General features: G+C 38.2%; 1 protein-coding gene across 1 annotated transcript in view; it reads right to left on the reverse strand.

The window, feature by feature from the left end:
* dmrt1 (doublesex and mab-3 related transcription factor 1) overlaps positions 1–21,048 on the reverse strand; it is a gene marked incomplete at its 5' end in the record, with an annotated part of 33,095 nt that overhangs the window by 2,659 nt on the left and 9,388 nt on the right. The window contains one exon of the mRNA XM_079815094.1: positions 13,456–13,591. Coding sequence (XP_079671220.1) covers positions 13,456–13,591 — 136 coding nt within the window. The remainder of the gene's footprint in view (positions 1–13,455; positions 13,592–21,048) is intronic.

Raw genomic sequence — 21,048 nt, forward strand, 5'->3', positions numbered from 1 at the left:
ATGCATTAGTGAGGGGGCGATTGCATGTGAATTCATTCTTCCTGGCAGCGTCTCTTTTCTAAAGGTGAAGCTGTGGGTTTTAGTAACTAAGAAATATATGCTACAACTTTTCAGTTTCTAGGCTATTTTATTGATAAATCACACAACAGTAGCTATGTTTCCATCGCCAAATAAATTCTGACGTAAAGAACATTAAACCCATGTGACTAATCGGCTGTTTCCGCTAATGCCGTTTTATTTACCGTTGGTTACTAGGTTATCATCCGTTTGAACAACTTGATTGAAACGCAACTAATTCGCATTTGTTTTGTTCCTTTTTTTTGCAAACTTTGAAAAGATTCGCTTCACTTTCGGATGGAAACCCAGCTATTGTTGACAATACATTCCTGCGCGCTGTCTGTATTTGGTGTGTGTTACAATGCTGCAGCGCAGAAGGGCGATTCACTTACGTCTACAATAAGCTGTTTAAAATGTGCATTCACCCGATCAATTTTGAGCATCCAGATGGTATAATCAAACTTGTGAAGTGCTCTCGGAGTATGCATTTATATGTAATTTTAACTGTTTGGAAACAGAGAGTAAAAGTGGACTTCTAAGATTTCTTATCCTGTTGTGCCCTCTATAGGCCATGATTAGAAACTAGTCGACGTCAAGCTTTAAGCGTCATGGCAGAGCATTAAAGCCGACTATAACTAAAATAGCATCATGTTATTAATATTAACATAAGCTCTCTAAAGATTACCTTTAGAATCGCATGCTCTGTTTAACATTAAATAAACCCTGACAGTTATTATGTTACATTTTTAACCCAAAGACCAAATCATCATCTTAAATAAATGACTATGTAAATGTAAAACTGAAACACTAGCAGCACAAATGTTATGGTTCCCTATAAAAATGGATGGTAGTTTGTGCATTGAGCCAGGTCAGCTCTCATCTCAATGTGCATATGAAGCTAATACATTACAGTCTCTACCGATTCTATCAAAGTTACGAGTGTCGGGAGGGGCAACGCACACAAATCCTGTTCAGCTGCTTTCCTGACCTTCATAACCCGAGAAAAGGAGCATAAAGGCTCTTACTGTGCCTCTCATCCCTTCTTGCCCTCCCTCTTTTTCATCTGCCTCTCCTCCTCTGCGCTGCTCTGGCGTGGAGGTAATTAAGGGGCGCTGGCGAAAAGGAGTAATTTTTCTCCTCATTAACTTCCTGATTGGTTTCAGGCTACAAAACTTTGCGCTCCGCCTGCAGTTTGTCACCAATTCCAAACTGGCCAATCGTTAATACTAATGTTTGTGTAGCTAAACTGCACCGGCGCTCTCTGTACAACAATAATACACGAGTGAGGGTGAAAGAGGAGGGGCTGGAATTAGCCGTGGCTGTGTTAATTCTGAGGGAGTTCATCAGGGGGAAATCTATGGTGTAATTAAAGGGAAGATCTCGCGGGTGAATGGACAGGTCGTTTGTGGGGACGGTAAATCAGCTGTGGGGCTGTTCGGCGAGCGGACATGTTCTGTGTCATAGCTTCGTTGCCTTTGATTATCATTGCATTAGCACTTAATATAGACTAATGTTAGATCGGCAGTAAACACTCAGGCAATCAGGCCTTTAAATACACAGATAAAACCTAAATAATGAAATAAGTAAATGGAGTTTGTTTACTTTTATTATACAGAACATGTCCACTACAGTATTATGACTTTGAAGAAATATCTCTCAAAATAATTGACAATTGACACACAATTTCACCTAGCCAATCCTTTTGGAGGGATTTACAGCTGGTCATGCTGGAAGACCATCTTAAGCCAGTGAAAACCAGCTTAAACTGAAGTGGGTTCTTTAAGCACACATTCGATAAGTATAACACTTATGAAACTTTCACAAAGTTGCCAAACAATACGTTTCCTACAAAAAACAAAAAAAAAATCACACGCGTCTATCAAGTGTAAAACAATATTGAAACAAGAGAGGATTTAATTTCTGTACGCCCAAGAAGAGCTTATTCTCCCATCTGAACTTTTGCCCTATTCACCCTTGTTCGGCTGACTATCTTAGATTTCCAAACTATTAAACAGTCTTTGTGTGGTTTAACAAAAGGAAGCTTTTTTTTTTTTTTTTTTTTAGAAAAAGAGCATGAAAAGGGGAGGGGAAACAGTGAAAGAAGCTCAATCATTTCTGGCAGTTTGGAAAAGGTGAACAAAAGCCCAGATGTGAGAGAAGATGGTAATTCAGGGTTGATCTATTGTGGATAAGCTCTTTCCTCTGCAACTCATATACTGCCAGCACTGGGCCATGAGGGTCCATAATGCCTTCACTTAGATAAACACACAGAGTTGCACAGAGATAACGCACACGGGCAGTGACACACACACACACACGCACACACACACACACACACATTTACATGCTCGAACATGTATACAGATGCACTCATACACACATGCTTACAGTGATTAAAAGTAAGAATAAATGTTTACTGTATCAGTCTAAAACGGTGTTAAGATGTGCACAACATATTAGTACCATATTGGTTATAGGCTGATATTCGAGGTCGGTAGGTGAGATTTTAATGTTATGTCCGCTGTCAAGGTTTTTTTTAAAAGTTCATTTTCTACCAATTACACAAAAATTTTAATAAATAAATACCTAATTACACAAAGTGTTTTAAATGTATATATGTTTTTTGGTAAGATCTAATTAAAAAGTCCCTAAGAGAGCATACTATGTAAAATCATTATCTCAATATTCTTTTTTCATTCTATATATTATAATAGATTTCAAACAATTGATTTTGACAAAGTCGTACAGCATTGCAATAGAATGGTGCAGAACCTGAAAGTGTAATTCTCCGCTGATTCCTTCGAGATTTTCCTATGAGGTTTTTCAAATTACGAGTAAAATAAAGCCTGTAAACACAAATTTACTATACTTTGACGTTTTGTTCTACAATGTAAACTGCACACACTCACGTCACATCCCAAATTGTCTTATGTAGTTACGTTTTAGAAAATGTACGTTTTCAAAAATGAACATAACTGCTTCAAAATTCGTGTTTTTGCTATGGGTGTTTGTAAGTTACATTGGTTAATCGTAAAAACTTTTGACATTTTGTTCTACAAAGTTATGTTTACCACAGGCTTTATTTTACCCATAAATTAAAAGGCCCCCATTATATAACCCCATAAGAAAATCTTGAAGGAACCAGCTATATCCGAATAGCAATTTATCAGTTATTATCTATAAAGTTACAGTTTTCTGAGAGAAAAGTAGTATTAGTGCCTCCCAACCAGGGCTTAAAAACAGAACAAAAAAATTAATCGGTTCACTCCGAGCAGAAACAGTATTTTAACGTTTCTGTTTCTGTTCTGGTTCCGGTTAATAAGTTTGGACCATCTTGCAGAGCAAGGGGAAATAAAGAACTGGCTCTTTAAAGAAGTACAGCGTTTTCATTATTCCAAAAACACGATGTTTGTACGGGCTAATATTTGATGTATTTAAGGAGCAGAGAAGAGTGTCAGTCTGATATTTGCCCTCTGATCATAGCCAAAACAGCCTGTGCATCAAAAGATTTTGGCCAAATGTATAAAACGACAGGAAAAACTGAGCAACCACATAGCTACAATAAACTTTGTAACCAGTAAGTTGAGGAAAAACGTAATGCTGAACTTACTGCCTTCAAATGTGGCCGTTAATGACTGACAAAACACAAATCTCCGACATCCGCTGAATGAGGTGAAAAACCTTGTAACACCATTTAAGCTTGATTTAAAAATAAATTATGCAAAATGCAAAACACAAATGCCACAATACAATTTTTGCTGTTTTCAAAACACACTCAACGCTGGATATTAGACATATACCTGCCATTCATTTTCATAAAACTTTAACGGTTGGTGACATTTCCTTGGAAAAACTCCTGAGATAGATCCACTCATGTGGGTGCATCAACGTCACATTTGCACAGGCTGTATGCCTACAATTTTAGCCATGATTGGTTGATATCCAAATTAAAATATTAAACAGAACGATAAAATAATTTCCAGTTTTTGTTTTTGTTCCATAAACTGGTTCAAAGCCGCAAAAACTTACGGCAAAGGTAAACGATATTGCTGATCACTTGGGTGTAGTTCATTCGTTCAAACAAACTCAGAACCAAAAGCTGTGAAAGCACCCTCAGAGAAGAACACACATATCCATACGACATGACTTGGCTGAAGATGTGCTGGGGGGAGATGAAGTTCCCTCAAGGAATGACATGCATGTCTCTCTCAATCATTAGAGCCGTGGCAGGACTTAATGGCGCAGAAAACACAGGCCTACAGCAAGGAGGCGGCACTTTAAACAGCTGCTGACTCCTCAAAGAGTGAACAGCCGTGGCTGCTGCAGAGAGACGGATGCTATTCTCGGAGTGAAGTGCTCACTCATAATCACATTGGCATTGAAGTTTGAAGCACTCAAGGGAGGTGGATGCTGACATGTTTAACACTTAATGGCAAACATGAGCTTGCACAAGTAAAATTCAAAAGCATTTGATTATTTTACGCATAAAATATCATCTTTAGATTTTTTAATGATTAAATGAATACTCTGTTTTAGATATTGCAACTCAGTATAAAAAAAAAAACATCTAACGGAATGCAACTACAATGAAGAAAATGTCAGTGCTGTAGCCTGAGCAAAACTCACCCGTACAATGATAAGGTGTTGTGGGCGGTATGATTCAAGCGTGTAGTGCAAGTCATGCAGGACAAGATATGCGCCAAAGTGTAAAACTCAAAATCAATCCTAAATACTACAGTATTTTTTCTATTCAGAAAAAAATTCTGGTAACACCATTATATTAGGCATCTTTAACTACTACTTACATAAAAAGTCATTGTTAGATTCAGTGTACTAAATGGGTTCATGTTGTATTGCAAAACACTTTTGCTGCTATCGAGATGGGATACGGGTATGGGAAGGTTTAAGGGTGGGTTAAAGTGTAAGGAAAGGGTAAATAGTGTAATTATAGAAGCAATTACAGAAATTAATTACAGTTGTAATTACATGCAGGTATTTTTAAAATATATCTACAATGTAATAAAATGTATACAGTAAGTGCATTGTATAAAAAGTTAAAGGCCTTTAATATAAAGTGGGACCAAAATTATTTTATGTAATTGTTTCTTTATGTGAACTGTCTATTTATCATAGGCTGATGAAAAAAAAAAAATGTACCACGGTTTCCACAAAAATATTAAACAGCACAAATGTTTTCAATATTGATAATAAAAAATGTTTGAGCACCAAATCGGCAGTAGAATCATTAAGATCATGTGACACTGACGACTAAAGTAATGGCTGCTAAAATTCAGCTCACATGTGAGCACATCGGACACTTCAGTCCCCATTATTGGACTATTAGAGATCTGCATGAGTGGCCTGTAACGTCTGACAGGAGGCATCATGCCAGGGTCAGAGGCTAATTAAACACATAAGCACCTCCAGACCTGTATTGTTCCCCAATCTGTCCCCAGTCTCAAAGTGTCTCTGAGAGAATTGACAGGCCCTTCTCCCTGTTAAATCACTGGCACTGATACAGCTCTCCGCCGGCCCTACAAATGACCTGTCCGTCTCTCCCGGCCTGCACGCCGATCCGTCGAAACATTATGGATATACTATAATGACTTGAGACACAGGATCGATGATTTGAGGGATTTTGTGTTATTATCCTTAAAGGAGAGAAAATAATCACAAGTGAGAAATAAGTGGTGCAGGCATCGGTTAGCAAGGCTCCGAAGAAGAATGAAGCACCCCAGGGTGAAATAAACAACTTAATAGATTCAGTTGAATTAATTATGTTACGACAAGCGTTAGAATAGTTAAATAAGACTACATTTAGAAAACATTCTGCTCAAGAATGAATATCCACCTTCCATTAGTAAGCAAAACGAATTACATGCTACAACAAATTAACTGAAATCTGTGTGGAAAAGGAATAAGTTACTGTAAGGTAAAGACTCAAAATATGCCCGTCTTTAACCATTTACACAAGATTTGCTACCGATTGACCTGAAATAAAGCACTCTTAAATATATTTTAAAACTTTTTTTCTGTGATGGCAAAGCTGAATTTTCAGCATCATTACTTCAGTCTTCAATGTCACATGATCCTTCGGAAATCTTTCTAATAGGCTGATTTGCCGCTCAGGAAATGCTGAATACAGTTTTTACAGTTTTCCTTTGATGAATAGAAAGTTCAAAAGAGCAGTATTTATTTAAAATATACTTCTTTGGTCATTTGATAAAAATATCTTTACTGTCACTCTTGATCAATTTAATGCATCCTTGCTGAATTAAGGTATTCTTTTGAGTGGTAGTGTATATAAACTTGGGATTCTAGACTTTCTTTAACACAGACCGTCTCTTGAGGAGGACACTGTGCTAAAGAGAGCAGAACCTTTGGCTGCAGTCATTACCCATTTTATCTCTTCAGTGCCTCAGGCAAGTGTTAATGGAAATGTTGTACAACACATTACGACAGTGCTTGAGCCTGGAGCAGCCAATTACACTGGTATTTAACCGATCCATAGAAAGAAAAGACAGAGCATTTAGCATCAGCACTGGAGAAGGGAAGACAGCATGACATGGAGGAGTTACTGACTGTGTGGTTAAATAACACTGAAGCCAGGGATTTTGCCTGCAGGCCACTGATTTACCCTCTGATTTACTTGACTGAGACACATCAGGATTCACCAATTCCTTTGAAAGTTTTTGAAAAACATTACGTGGTGCATTAGCCATCCTCTTCATCTGTACTACTAACATATGGCCCAGATTACAAAAGCTATCAAGCATTTTTCTGAGATCAGAAGGGGAAATAGAAAAGAACTGGTAATTGTCAGCAGGTAAATAAAGAGAGTAAAACAGTACAAGCCGTCTTGCATCTAGCATTATACAGCATTCAACCATAATCACTAAATTTAGTGTATGAACTCCTGCCCTATCTGTAACCCTAGCCAGGCTAGCGAAACTGTGTAACAACCAAATAAAGGGACACATGTAACAGCACTTAACCTCGAGGGCACAGGATGTGCCAGAGTTCTATGCATGTTCTAAAGAGGAATAACACAAACAGGATGGATTAAATGTTAAAAAAGCTCCATAGCCTCTCTGTCAGATGAGAAGTTACACCTCTTCCTGCTCAAGCGCTACCTCTCAATTGTGCTTGAAGCTTGGAGAGAGTCATTATTCCCCTTTGTTATTCTGCATTGAAAGAGAATGAATGAACTCTTTGGTTGCTCCTATGAGATTTTGTGTTTTCCTGGAACTTTTTACAGGGTGTCTGACACCTCTGAAAGTGATATAACATTGTGACGAGAAGAAATGCATCCATTAAAACTGTGGTTTGTAAACTGCATCAGAACGATCGATATATGTCAAAAGCACAGTACGATTTGCTGTGACTGGAATTTGTAATTAATAACCTTTAAATAAAGCCCTTTACCATATTCGTATTCAAATAAAAGCATTGCTGATGGACAGCAACAAAAATGTTTAACTTATTAGAAAAAAAGTATTGAGGTAGAAACAGGATGATAATACCATTGTAGCCTACTATTTAAAATATGTAATGGACCTGAATGAATACCAGACTATATTTACTGGGTACTAGAAGGTACAGTATAAAGAATAGCTTGACATTAGCTTGGTCCAAGCCAAATAAAACATGGTATTACCATAGGACCATGTCCAAAAAAAAAAAAAAAAAACAAGATTTAAATAATGTGTTAATTTTAGAAAAAGCTTATGCACTACAAAACAATATCTTTACAATATTTTATTCAGAAAGCCACATATTCTCTTCTAGAGCTGGGCGGTAAAACGAGTTTGATATATCGATAGGCCTGTATTTTTATAAATAATATCGGATTAGGCAATAACGTTTATATCGATATACAGTAGTTTGATATTATGAGCACATCTGAAAAAATAGCGGAGGGCACAGAGTGAGCTGCTGTGGGGAAAGTGCATAATCCAATTTGTCCTAAACATAAGACATGCTTTATATTAAAGGCTTTAAAATAACTCGTAAGATATATAATGCGTATAGCTTAAAGTGGCTTGCCCCGTCAGATGCTCTGACAGATACTCTGAGATGAGGTGTTTTCAGCCTACATTTCACAATGTTACAAGGTCATGCAAATATTTCCATTTTGCTGTCAGGAGTGGACGAGCCTTATGCTTAAGCAAGTCTCCGCTAAACTTCACAGACTTAAAGCTACACTATGTAACTTTTCCGTCCACTAGAGGTCGCCTGTTCAAAACAAAGGCGTAGTTTGATGACGGCACGTTTGAGCGCAGAATCTCGGGACATGTGGTCTTCACCTCACAGCCGGTGGGAAACAGTCAGGATAGGACTCTGGCAGAAATCATGTTCATGGATGCGATTATTAACATTACTGTAGTCTGAAGCAGAGCAGGAGCGAGTGTTGTGGAGCTGAGCAAGGCCGCAGGAGCGATTGAAGAGCGGGACTGTTATTATGACATAGTCGCTGGCGGGACTTTTATTATGACACGGTTGCCGGCGCCACTTCCTCTGTTCCAGTCATGAGTATATGAGGTAACGCAACTCTGTTTATCATATTAGATATATCTGAGTGTGTTGAAAAGGAAGTTATGACGTTCGCTCGGCGGCTGCTATGACACTTGTTCACAATGCAGTGAGAGTAAAGTGTTTCACTGAATAAAACCGGAGACCGAGGGTAACGCAGATATGACGCAATCGACAGGCGACTCCCTCACACGCATAGCTCACACGTCCCAGCTCCTTGGTTAAAATAGCAATTTTCTCACGATTTACAAATAGTTGAAAACATTTGGGATATTCTACGTACTTAACTGAACAAAATATATAACACTGGCCTAGTGGTTTCTGGATGTTTTACTGCAAAAATCCTACATAGTTCACCTTTAAGTGAAAGAGTGTCGCTGCACGCATGCAGGGCCGTTTCTAGCCATTTTGACACCCTAGGTGAAATCCTTATTGGCACCCAGCCAAATCTTAAAAACCAACTTGGTATTACTGGTATTAATTTTAATCCTTATTAACAAATACATACACACATAGCATTTTGGAACTGTATTCCTTATTAACAAATATATACAAATACAATTTGGAAACTACGTATAAAAGCTTGACCAGTCACATGAAAGTAACAAGAATAAATATTGATTCAGTGGTCTTTGTTTCTCATTGATGCTTGAACTTCCCCTTTAAATAACGCAACGCTATGCCCTGTACGACACTATTAGAACTGATTGAATCGATTCAGCATTCAACACCATCCGTAAAGATGCATTAAATTCGACAAAGCAGTTTAATAAAGGATGTAATAAAACCAAGCTCTTTGATCTAATGGTGTTGAGCGCTCCAAATGCAAACTTTATACGGTATGCAACATTCAGACAGTAATTGACAGTACTCTGATCCAATATGGGAATCGTCTGATTGACAGTCCTCTATCCCAATAGTGTTAGGGGAACCAGCGGGCGCGGCAATCATATTTCAGGGTGGCCTTGACACCCTTTAGTTTACACACACCCCTGATATGCGTTCATTGGCGCCCCTTCAGCTGATGGCGCCCTAGGCGACAGCCTATTTCGCCTATGCCTAAAAACGGCTCTGCACGCATGCATTCCAAACAGACGCAATAGAATGGAAGCACAATAATTCTGACGAAAACATCGTTTTTCTAAAATATTTGTTGTTGGACATTAAAATGTGCCATAGAACTTTAAACCTACAATAAAGTTTATTTCTATGATAGCAGTAACTGTAAAGTGACTATTGTAATGGGGTAATCATATTGTTGGCAAAATTACTAAGCTCAGAGGAGTAAATGTGTGTTCCTCTTACTGTGCGTTCACACCGCCACCGGCGAGAGCGTCAAAATTCGCTCTGGCTGCCCTGCCATCGATGCTGTAGAATGATTTGTGGACGCGCTGACGTAGATTGAATGCTTTAAATTTTATTTAAAGGAGCCAAAGCAAACAATCATGTCGATCGGCATTTGTGCTGACTGACCACGAGTAGGGTATAACTGTATAAGTTAACTTCATGAAATCATTTAAAAGTGACTGTAAAAAAAAAACCAGATCAATGGTTTGCGTGTTTTTTTTGTTGTTGTGTGGTGTGACTTTTGTGTTCATGGTTAAGTGCTAGTCTAATTTCAACATGCAATTTATAGGAAACGATTGCTAGCATTGGTCTAATTTGTGTGCAGCCTACATTACAATAACTGTCCTGGTTGTAGTGCAGCATTAATACAATTCGTCAAATCGGTGTTGTTTTGAGCAAATGAATTGCATTCCCGCTGAAAAACAATATAGATCGAAAATGTTGCCTATAAATAGTGTTGTGAGCCTTCTTATCAAACCCGCCACAGCAACGAGCAACCTCTCCTCCATTTTGCTTGGAAACTAATGTGGTCGGAACCAAAGTTAATAGCACTGCGCTCTCTGGAATCCTTTCAAGCGGAGCACTTATACATTCTAATTGGTAGCCGCCTGGTTGCCACCGAACCTCGTCATAGCTCATTACCATAAAGTTAAGCTGATTTCAACTCTCCTTGACACCCAAATCGTCCAAGACGCACCACGCCGCTCTCGCCGGAGCTCGCCGCTGGCTCCCATTGAAAATGAATGACTTCCAGCCACTTTGACGCTCTCGCCGGCGGCGGTGTGAACGCGGCGTTACCAGATAATCTTGTGCTTTTGTTTTTACCTATTTTCATTTTTAGTTTAGTTAATTTAACTTGTGCTTTAGAAATCAGAAAAATAATGTTGTTACAATGTTAGAATTTGATGTAGTTTTAACCCTTTTTTTCTTTGCACATATAGCATAGCGTACGTGGTTACATTCACTATATTTGTTTTCATAGCCTTCAGTATGAAAATTGTTTGTAGGACAACATTGGGCAGGATGTGAAATATGTTAACCTTTTTTAAAATAAATACAAAATAGAAAAAAGTGATAATAAAAATTAAAAAAAAAATACAGAAATATATAACATATTGCCATTCAGACAAAAAATTACAGAGATATCATTTTTTTGGCCATATTGCCCAGCCCTCTTCAAATATGGTTGCTAACTTGCTGGTAAACAGGAAGCCCCCTCTCCACTTTCTCCAAAACTGTAAACTTGGCCCAGACTACAAACAAAACTAACTTTGAATCTTCCAATAATAAATGGTGACAAAAAGAATAAACAGCACAAGAGAAAATGGTAAAACCCATAGACTGTCTCGTATAACACTGAAATTCCTACATAACTCACAGCGGGCACATCATCTCACGGGCCGGGGCGGCTGCCGTGGGTGGGGGCGGATGCGGGTGGAGGTAAGGCTGCCCTGCTGGGTGATGGAGTGCAGTGTCACCTCCGGCCCAGGCAATTTATGGTGGAGCGCTGCTGACGAGCTCCCAGCAGTAAAGAGCGCACAGGGGCGTATTTCACAGCGAGCTGAGCTTTATGAAGAACACTTCGACGCCCCGGCAGGCCGCCGCTCGTGACGGATGGAGAAAGACGCATGACAAGCTTCATCATTGTTTGTAAATCTTAACTTGTTCCCGCTCACTAACCCCAGAGGCAATTTTCCAAAGACAGCTGTGGGGGCCGCTCGGAAAGGACAGCGTCGCACTCCTGAAGGTTATTTGGCCTCATATTTGGCCAACTGATTACCCCAGCGCTAGGGAAAATAAATACATGCCGCACAAGCACTGGAGCCACAGAAAGAGTACAGAGGACTCAAGAGTCAAGCCATCTGAAAACCAGGCGCCATTGTATCTTACTGAAAAGCTACTTTGAAAATAATTAAACTTGAATGCTTGTCATTTACGGAGTTGTCTCTTTTTTTAATCTCTCATTACAGTACAAGCAGTAATACCCCAGAGTCATCTATAGTTACTAGAATAGAACAATGCTGGGAACAGCTAATCACGTCTGACTGTAGAAGTTGTGATTGTGAATATGACACAATAAAACACTATGAGATGTTTAGGGATCTGAATGAAGAGGGAGTGCAGACCCCATCAATCTCAGGCAACACTAGCCTGGATCGTCACTCAGTGTCTTCCCTAACCAAAGGGTTTCGAACAAGATGAGTCTTGAAAACAATTTTGTTAAAGTTGTAATTGTGTAATAGTTGATTAGACTAGTTTCATACACACACACACACACACACATCAAACTTTTGGATGCCAAGGACCCCCAAATACATATGATGATCCCCTTCTGAAAGACCCACTTCAAGAAATATAAAGACAGCTAGCTATATATTTGCATGTATGTTACTTACATAATAAATGTATTGGCTTTTATGTTGTTACTGTACTGAAGCAAATTAATAATGAGATTACTTGCAGTTATTATTTTCTGTTGATAGCCCTATAACGTAATAAACAAAATAAACACACACACACAGACAGACAGACACACACACACACACACACACACACACACACACACACACACACGTGTAAATGTGTATATACATACACAATTATATACACTTTAATATGTTATAGGGCTATCAACAGAAAAAAAAAATACTGCAAGTAATCTCATTATTTTCAAAACAGAATGCAGAATCAAAGCGTCAGATTCTTTAAATGAGTAACAATTATTGTCTTAAACACATTTAATTAAACTTTTAATTTTATACATTAACTTTACTCTGACTCCCTAGCATATCCACAGACCCCAAAACCCCTGCATTAGGGAATAATATAAATAGTAGGTACAGAGCACATATAATAGATCACAGACCATTCAATGCTGGGCTCTGAGTATGGGTGTTTTGGAGATTGGACCACCCAAATTGGAGTGTTTTGTGTTGTAATGGAACATAACACCCCCTGCAGTGATAGTGGGGGTGACAGGCACCCTCATGTTGAAACCACTGGAAATCAGCATGGAAAAATCATTAACAGCCAGGGCAGGTGGCAAGCTTGGAGCTATACGGGAATGGTGGATCACAGAAACGCCATAATCATACCCACACTGACTATAAGTGCTAAAATGTCCTTCAACACTCTAAATTAGTTCAGAATGGTGCACATAAATAGTTTTATATAAAAATTGAAAATAATTTTAGTTTCAGTTTATTGCTTACATAGCTTTACGGAGTAAAAGGCACAGACATTTTTTATTTAAAATACAATTTATGATTTCTATGTTCTAAGGCTGAAGCGCTTAGCACATGGTCCTTGTCTCTTTAAATCTGAAGTCGCCAGAACAAATGATGCTCATAAAAGTTTTACCTTTGAATTTATTTATTTTTATAAATTTTACAGCGCCCTTGACTCAGAGTATGAACCTCCCTCAGATGTACTTGCTCACACTGTTGATAATCTCTGGATAAAAGTTTATGAACCCTAGGAGTGTGTGCAAGTGTGTAAGTGTGTGTGTGTGGGACTGACCTGCTGCTTTGGGCTCAGGGCAGGTGCTGGATGGGACAGTGTCGATCCCCTGACTCAGGTAAGATGAATAGTAGGAGTGTGTGAGGTACTGGGGGGGAACGTTATGGCTGGACAGGCGGCCATTTCCACTGGGCATCTGTTTCAGAAGGGATTTGATTTTTTGGGCAGGTGGAGAAAAAATAAGAAGAGTTAAGTCAACACATAGAGAGTCTGAAGGTATGAATGGTCGAGAATCAAAAGTCACAAGATCACTTTTTAACTCACATTGTATAATTGCTCATCAATGTTTTACATCATGATTTTCAAATTTGTACAACATGTCAAAGTTAGCGTTCATAGAACAGCATACTGAACAACTTGGGCAACACAAGATTTTGCGAGTCAGTTCACTTGGCAACAAAATGGCATCAAACAAATTGCTTTTTTTAGTTCTAATCCAACACAAAATAAAAACATTACACTACTGTTCTAAAGTTTGGTGTCAATAAGATTTTTTTTTAGAGAAATAAATTATTAATATAATATAATAATATAATTATTATTCAGTAAGGATGCAGTTTCTGAACTTTCTATTCATCAAAGAACCCTGAAAAAAAGTATCACGGTTCCCACAAAAATATTAACTGTTTTCAACATTGACAATAGATAAAATATCACAATGTCACTCCACAGAGTTTCACAAAAACTCCTTTTAATTTAGGGCCCAATGAAATCCATTTTATTTTTTGGGGGATTCTGTGTTTTATGATTATTACAAATGTATATAAACTTTAACAATTAAAATCAAGCTTTTAAAATGTAATCAAATGAAAATATAACAATTAATTTTCAACAAATAATTGCATTTTGTTTCCCAAATAAATTTAAAATATGGATGATCATATCAACATATCTTGGTTATATGATATTCCTTAGAAATAATATTATTATTATTACTTTGAGGAATCACTTATTAGCGACATATACTGACTGGGCTGTTGACGCGTTTATGTCTGTTGTGTGATAGGCTGTTAAATTATCCCATAGGAGTAAAAATATCCAGAGCTTATCACCGTTATCGATGTAAATTTGATCGCAATCTCGGTACGATATTGTTTATCGCCCAGCCCTAATTGATAATAATAATAATAATAATTGTTTCTTGAGCAGCAAATTTGCATATTAGAAGGATTTCAGAAAGATCATGTGACACTGAAGACTGGGGTTGGGAATTGGATACTTGATATAAAAGTAAAATTTCGATTCCGCTTATCGATTCCTGTGTGCGCATTTTATTGTGGTTTTAAACCATTCAAGCACAAGACGAAGAGAAAAAGAATCCAGTTTGGCACGTGCACATTGTTTTCTATGCTGGGCACATCCAGAGCGCACGCACAAAAAAACACCTCTCATATATAGTGCACAAATACTGAATTGAGTTCTCTTTCAGATCTTTTTGTACTTGAATGGACAAACACAACAAAATGTCAAAATATCCTCTTTAACACAGTAGATCATGTCTTAAGTGAAGGTAAACAGTTGAGAAAGAAAACGCATGTGTAATAGTATACTGGATCTGTGCATTTGGTCTTAAAGTGACAGCAGCCTAATAAGCCGGTCTGTCATTACGGTTAATCAAAGAACAAAAAAAGAGAGAAAACACTCACTGATCTTGACTCCATAACTTTTGCAACTTTAATAAGGATTAATCTAGATTTTATTTATAAAAAGAAAACCATGCAGTGTTATTTTATATTTGAGTACTGTATACTGACTGTATTCTTGTCTTTAATAATGTTTGAAATGTATATTAGTTAGTTATTATTAGTTAGTTGTTCTTTAAGCTGCTGATTTTTATTCATGGTATTCAGATGGAACAGAATTTTGAGTAAAAAGACAGAATAAATACATTTTATATCTAAATGTTTGACTTAATATTTTTACCATATTGGAATGGAAACTGGGAATCAATAAGAAAAACAGCACCAACCCCAACTGAAACCTGGAGTAATGGCTGCTGGAAATTCAGCTTTGCATCACAGGAATAAATCATATTTTAAAACATATTAAAATAGAAAAAAAATTAATAATGTAATATTTCACAATATTACTGTTTTTACTGTATTTTTAAAAAAATATGCAACTTGGGCGAGCATAAGAGACAGAGCACAAGAGGAAAAAAAAAAGAAAAAAAAACATATATACTGACTTACTGTTTTTTCATGTTGGCCCAGCTAATGTGCATGCATGCACAATGTAAAACAAAAAGACTAGGCAGTGTCTTTACCAATGAGACAACTGGCTTTCTTAATTAAAAGGCTGAACATCCTTTATTACAGACAATATATTAGGTGTTGCAATTTCCCTCATTCTTTTATACATATATGGTCCATTTTCTCATACGGTCTCTATTTGAACTGGAAGACATACCAAATAATATACAGTACATGGACACCAGATACAGTTTATGGTACACCAACAGTGATGGTCCTAAACCGGGTCTTGAGTTCTACTGCACACTGCATGACGCATTAATCTCAGAGCACTGAAAACACTTTACAGTCTTTACAATCTGTGTGTACATGTGACAATACGAACCTCTAGTCCGAGAAGAAGAAAAAATGGCCAGTGTAAGTTACGGTTGACCTCCTGGCTAGATTGCTTTATTTCTAGCTCTCTTTTTTAAAATAAACTGCAACACACTGCTCTGGCAAGTTTTCTTCCCTCTTGTGAAAACTTTAGAATGAGCTGTCTACTTGGCAGCACCGAGGCTTTAGGGTCTTTTCAATTTCACTTTTATGGAATTTGATTTCTGTCAGCCAGTAATATGTCACCATTTACTGTCCACCCCATCACCTCTTGACAGGTTTATAAACAGTTATTTAAACAATGTCAGCCTCTTGTATTGCCTATGACAAATATAATACAAATTGAACTGTATTTTTTCAAGAGTACCCCACCAATACATACATGAAATAAAACAAGGTGGAAAAAAGTATGTGCCACAACAAGCAAGAGACAAACACTGTATGTTTGTGCCAAAACATTTGCAATGCTACTCAGCTATTTCCTGGCTTTTCTATGCCACTCTTAACCTACCATAACACTTGCATCCAAATAAGTGCAAGTGGAATAAAATTCATGCATCATTCAACGTCATTCTCTGTGATTCTGATCTCTATCTCAGGTATGAAAATATCTAGGCAAAAATCTGGTAACATTGCATAGTGCCTGCTTAGGAGAGCTTCAGCAGTTTGAAAGTGCATTGTGATCCCCAATTAATTTAATACGAGAACTTCTCACAAAAAGGATGAAAAGGCCTGCTAGCGTTGTTAGATCCAGAGCAGCCTCATTAATGAGGGCTGGGGTGAGTCCTTTACCTCCCTGAGTGAGCTCTTATCTGGCACCATCAGCTGTCTGGATCCTCTACGCAACCCTCATATTTTCATTCTCCACCTGCAGTGCAGCGGAGCCCCACTCACTGGAGGTGGGAGAGGGCGGGAGATGGACACACTAAGATAAAAGCGAGATGAGGAGGAATAGCTGCTCGCCCTATTACTTCCTTATCACGTGAACCCTAATAAAGAAAAGAAGCTATGATGGAAAGTTTAATGAAATAAGTTATCATTTTGTAAATGTAAAGGAGAATACAATAATGTCCTACAAACACTCCATACCACCAACTTTAAAGTTTCAGAATTACAAGACATGATCTGATTCAAAAGAGAAATCCTGCTAGACGATGTGACCAACACGCTTTTATACAGGTTCGTTTTTCATACAGAAACAGAAGTCTCAGACTTTCTGTTTCATGCTTCTATTTTCCACAATATTTTTCAAGGTAAAAACTCATTCCATTTGACATGACAATCCAAACTAACCTTCAGGTCTAATAATCTGATATTTTTATCTTAAAGCAACACAATGTAGTTTTTTGACCTTAAAATAATGTCTCTAAAATTATTTCAGTGGTAGAACAACTCTTAACCGGAAAAATTCTACTGCCGCTGATACCCAAGAAGCCTCCTAACGCTAAATCCCACACTGTTTTGTGTTCGGGTCGGTACACACAGCGGACTAGCACAGTACTTGCGTGACTCATCATAGACATACTAAACAGAGAGAAGTAGCTCCGGGCCTCCGGCTACAATGTTCTTCCACAAGATGCATGTAGATTTGTTTATTAACCACTAGAGCACCAAAAGTTACCTAGTGTTGCTTTAATGACCTTGACAGACATTCTCAGGAGTCTACAGGAGTCCTATCTGTGATTTCATGTTTTATAGTTTTGTTCTCTCAAAATTGTGTTAAATTGACTTTGATTTGACGGATAAATGTTGTAGAAATATATATATTTTAAACTGCTTTGTTATTTTTTTTATTAAAATATTATACCAAACTACTTACTACAATCAGGTCAAACTACTTAAACTACCCAAGAATTTTAGCCTGTAAATGGGATTCTTCTGTAACACTCAAGAAGAAGGACAGTGACCATTTTGCATTAAAAATTGACTGAAATAACCACGTTACAACCGAGGTATGTAGCAAAGCATTTGTGAAGCCACAACGCGCACAACCTTGAGGCAGATGGGCTACAACAGCCGAAGACCCCACCGCGTACCACTCATCTCCACTACAAATAGGAAAAAGAGGCTACAATTTGCACAAGCTCACCAAAATTGGACAGTTGAAGACGGTCTCGATTTCTGTTGAGACATTCAGATGGTAAAGTCAGAATTTGGCATACACAGAATGAGAACATGGATCCATTATGCCTTGTTACCACTGTGCAGGCTGGTGGTGGTGGTGTAATGGTGTGGGGGATGTTTTCTTGGCACACTTTAGGCCCCTTAGTGCCAATTGGGCATCGTTTAAATGCCACGGCCTACCTGAGCATTGTTTCTGACCATATCCCTTTATGACCACCATGTACCCATCCTTTGATGGCTACTTCCAGCAGGATAATGCACCATGTCACAAAGCTTGAATCATTTCAAATTGGTTTCTTGAACATGACAATGAGTTCACTGTACTAAAATGGCCCCCAAAGTCACCATATCTCAACCCAATAGAGAATCTTTGGGATGTGGTGGAACGGCAGCTTCGTGCCCTGGTTGTGCATCCCACAAATCTCCATCAACTGCAAGATGCTATCTTATCAATATGGGCCAACATTTCTAAAGAATGCTTTGAGCACCTTGTTGAATCAATGCCATGTAGAATTAAGGTAGTTCTGAAGGCGAAAGGGGGTCAAACACAGTATTGGTATGCTGTTCCTAATAATCCTTTAGGTGAGTGTATATATATACAGTGAGGAAAATAAATATTGAACACCCTGCTATTTTGCAAGTTCTCCCACTTAGAAATCATGGAGGGGTCTGAAATTGTCATCGTAGGTGCATGTCCACTGTGAGAGACATAATCTACAAAAAAAAAATCCAGAAATCCCAATGTATGATTTTTTTAACTATTTATTTGTAAGATACAGCTGCAAATAAGTATTTGAACACCTGTCTATCAGCTAGAATTCTGACCCTCAAAGACCTGTTTGTCTGCCTTTAAAATGTCCACCTCCACTCCATTTATTATCCTGAATTAGATGCACCTGTTTGAGGTCGTTAGCTGCATAAAGACACCTGCCCACCCTATACAATCAGTAAGAATCCAACTACTAACATGGCCAAGACCAAAGAGCTGTCCAAAGACACTAGAGACAAAATGTTACACCTCCACAAGGCTGGAAAGGGCTATGGGGAAATTGCCAAGCAGCTTGGTGAAAAAAGGTCCACTGTTGGAGCAATCATTAGAAAATGGAAGAAGCTAAACATGACTGTCAATCTCCCTCGGACTGGGGCTCCATGCAAGATCTCACCTCGTGGGGTCTCAATGATCCTTAGAAAGGTGAGAAATCAGCCCAGAACTACACGGGAGGAGCTGGTCAATGACCTGAAAAGAGCTGGGACCACCGTTTCCAAGGTTACTGTTGGTAATACACTAAGACTTCATGGTTTGAAATCATGCATGGCACGGAAGGTTCCCCTGCTTAAACCAGCACATGTACAGGCCCGTCTTAAGTTTGCCAATGACCATTCGGATGATCCAGAGGAGTCATGGGAGAAAGTCATGTGGTCAGATGAGACCAAAATAGAACTATTTGGTCATAATTCCACTAAACGTGTTTGGAGGAAGAATAATGATGAGTACCATCCCAAGAACACCCCCTGTGAAGCATGGGGTTGATAACATCATGCTTTGGGGGTGTTTTTCTGCACATGGGACAGGGCGACTGCACTGTATTAAGGAGAGGATGACCGGGGCCATGTATTGCGAGATTTTGGGGAACAACCTCCTTCCCTCATTTAGAGCATTGAAGATGGGTCAAGGCTGGGTCTTCCAACATGACAATGACCTGAAGCACACAGCCAGGATAACCAAGGAGTGGCTCTGTAAGAAGCATATCAAGGTTCTGGCGTGGCCTAGCCAGTCTCCAGACCTAAACCCAATAGAGAATCTTTGGAGGGAGCTCAAACTCAGTGTTTCTCAGCGACAGGCCAGAAACCTGACTGATCTAGAGAAGATCTGTGTGGAGGAGTGGGCCAAAATCCCTCCTGCAGTGTGTGCAAACCTGGTTAAAAACTACAGGAAACGTTTGACCTCTGTAATTGCAAACAAAGGCTACTGTACCAAATATTAACATTGATTTTCTCAGGTGTTCAAATACTTATTTGCAGCTGTATCATACAAATAAATAGTTAAAAAATCATACATTGTGATTTCTGGATTTTTTTTTAGATTATGTCTCTCACAGTGGACATGCACCTACGATGACAATTTCAGACCCCTCCATGATTTCTAAGTGGGAGAACTTGCAAAATAGTAGGGTGTTCAAAAACTTATTTTCCTCATATATATATATATATATATATATATTGATCAGCGAACATAAAAAGAAGCTGAACCGTACTTGCTTGACGCTCAAGAACAAACCTCATTGGTTCATGCACGTCAAGCGAACGTGCTTGAGCTTCCATTTATCATCACGGATTTGTCTGTTGATGCATGTTAATGCATGAATAAAAGCCTAAATTTAATAATTTAACCATATAAAGCAATTCCAAAAATTTTGACTAAACCGCTGACTTCATATGGATTTGTTTTGATCTCTTTATGAACTTTTTGAAGCGTCAAAGTGGTAATTGCGCAGCTGTAAATGGAGGGACAAAAATCTCTCAGATTTTATCAAAATATATTAATTTGTGTTCCGAAGATAAACAAAAGTGTTATGAGATTGGAACGACATGAAAGTGAGTAAATGGTGACAGAATTTTCATTTTTTGGGTGAACTATACTTTTAAATAAATTAATATTTCATTAAAAGCTAAAAACAAAACCATTAGTTAATGAAAACTAAAACAATAAAACAAAAACAAAGACTAAACTAATAGTCTACTACGTCCGAAATCAAATACTTCCCTACTATATAGTATGTGAAAAAACAATACGCCAAAAGAGTAGCATGTCCGAATACACAGTATTCGAAAAACTGAAGTCGAAAAAGTCCCCAGAGGACCTACCTCTTCCGCCGAGATTCTGAATTGCGCATTCGATGGA

This window comes from Gobio gobio (assembly GCF_949357685.1).
Source record: "Gobio gobio genome assembly, chromosome: 4".
Classification (NCBI taxonomy): Eukaryota; Metazoa; Chordata; class Actinopteri; order Cypriniformes; family Gobionidae; genus Gobio; species Gobio gobio.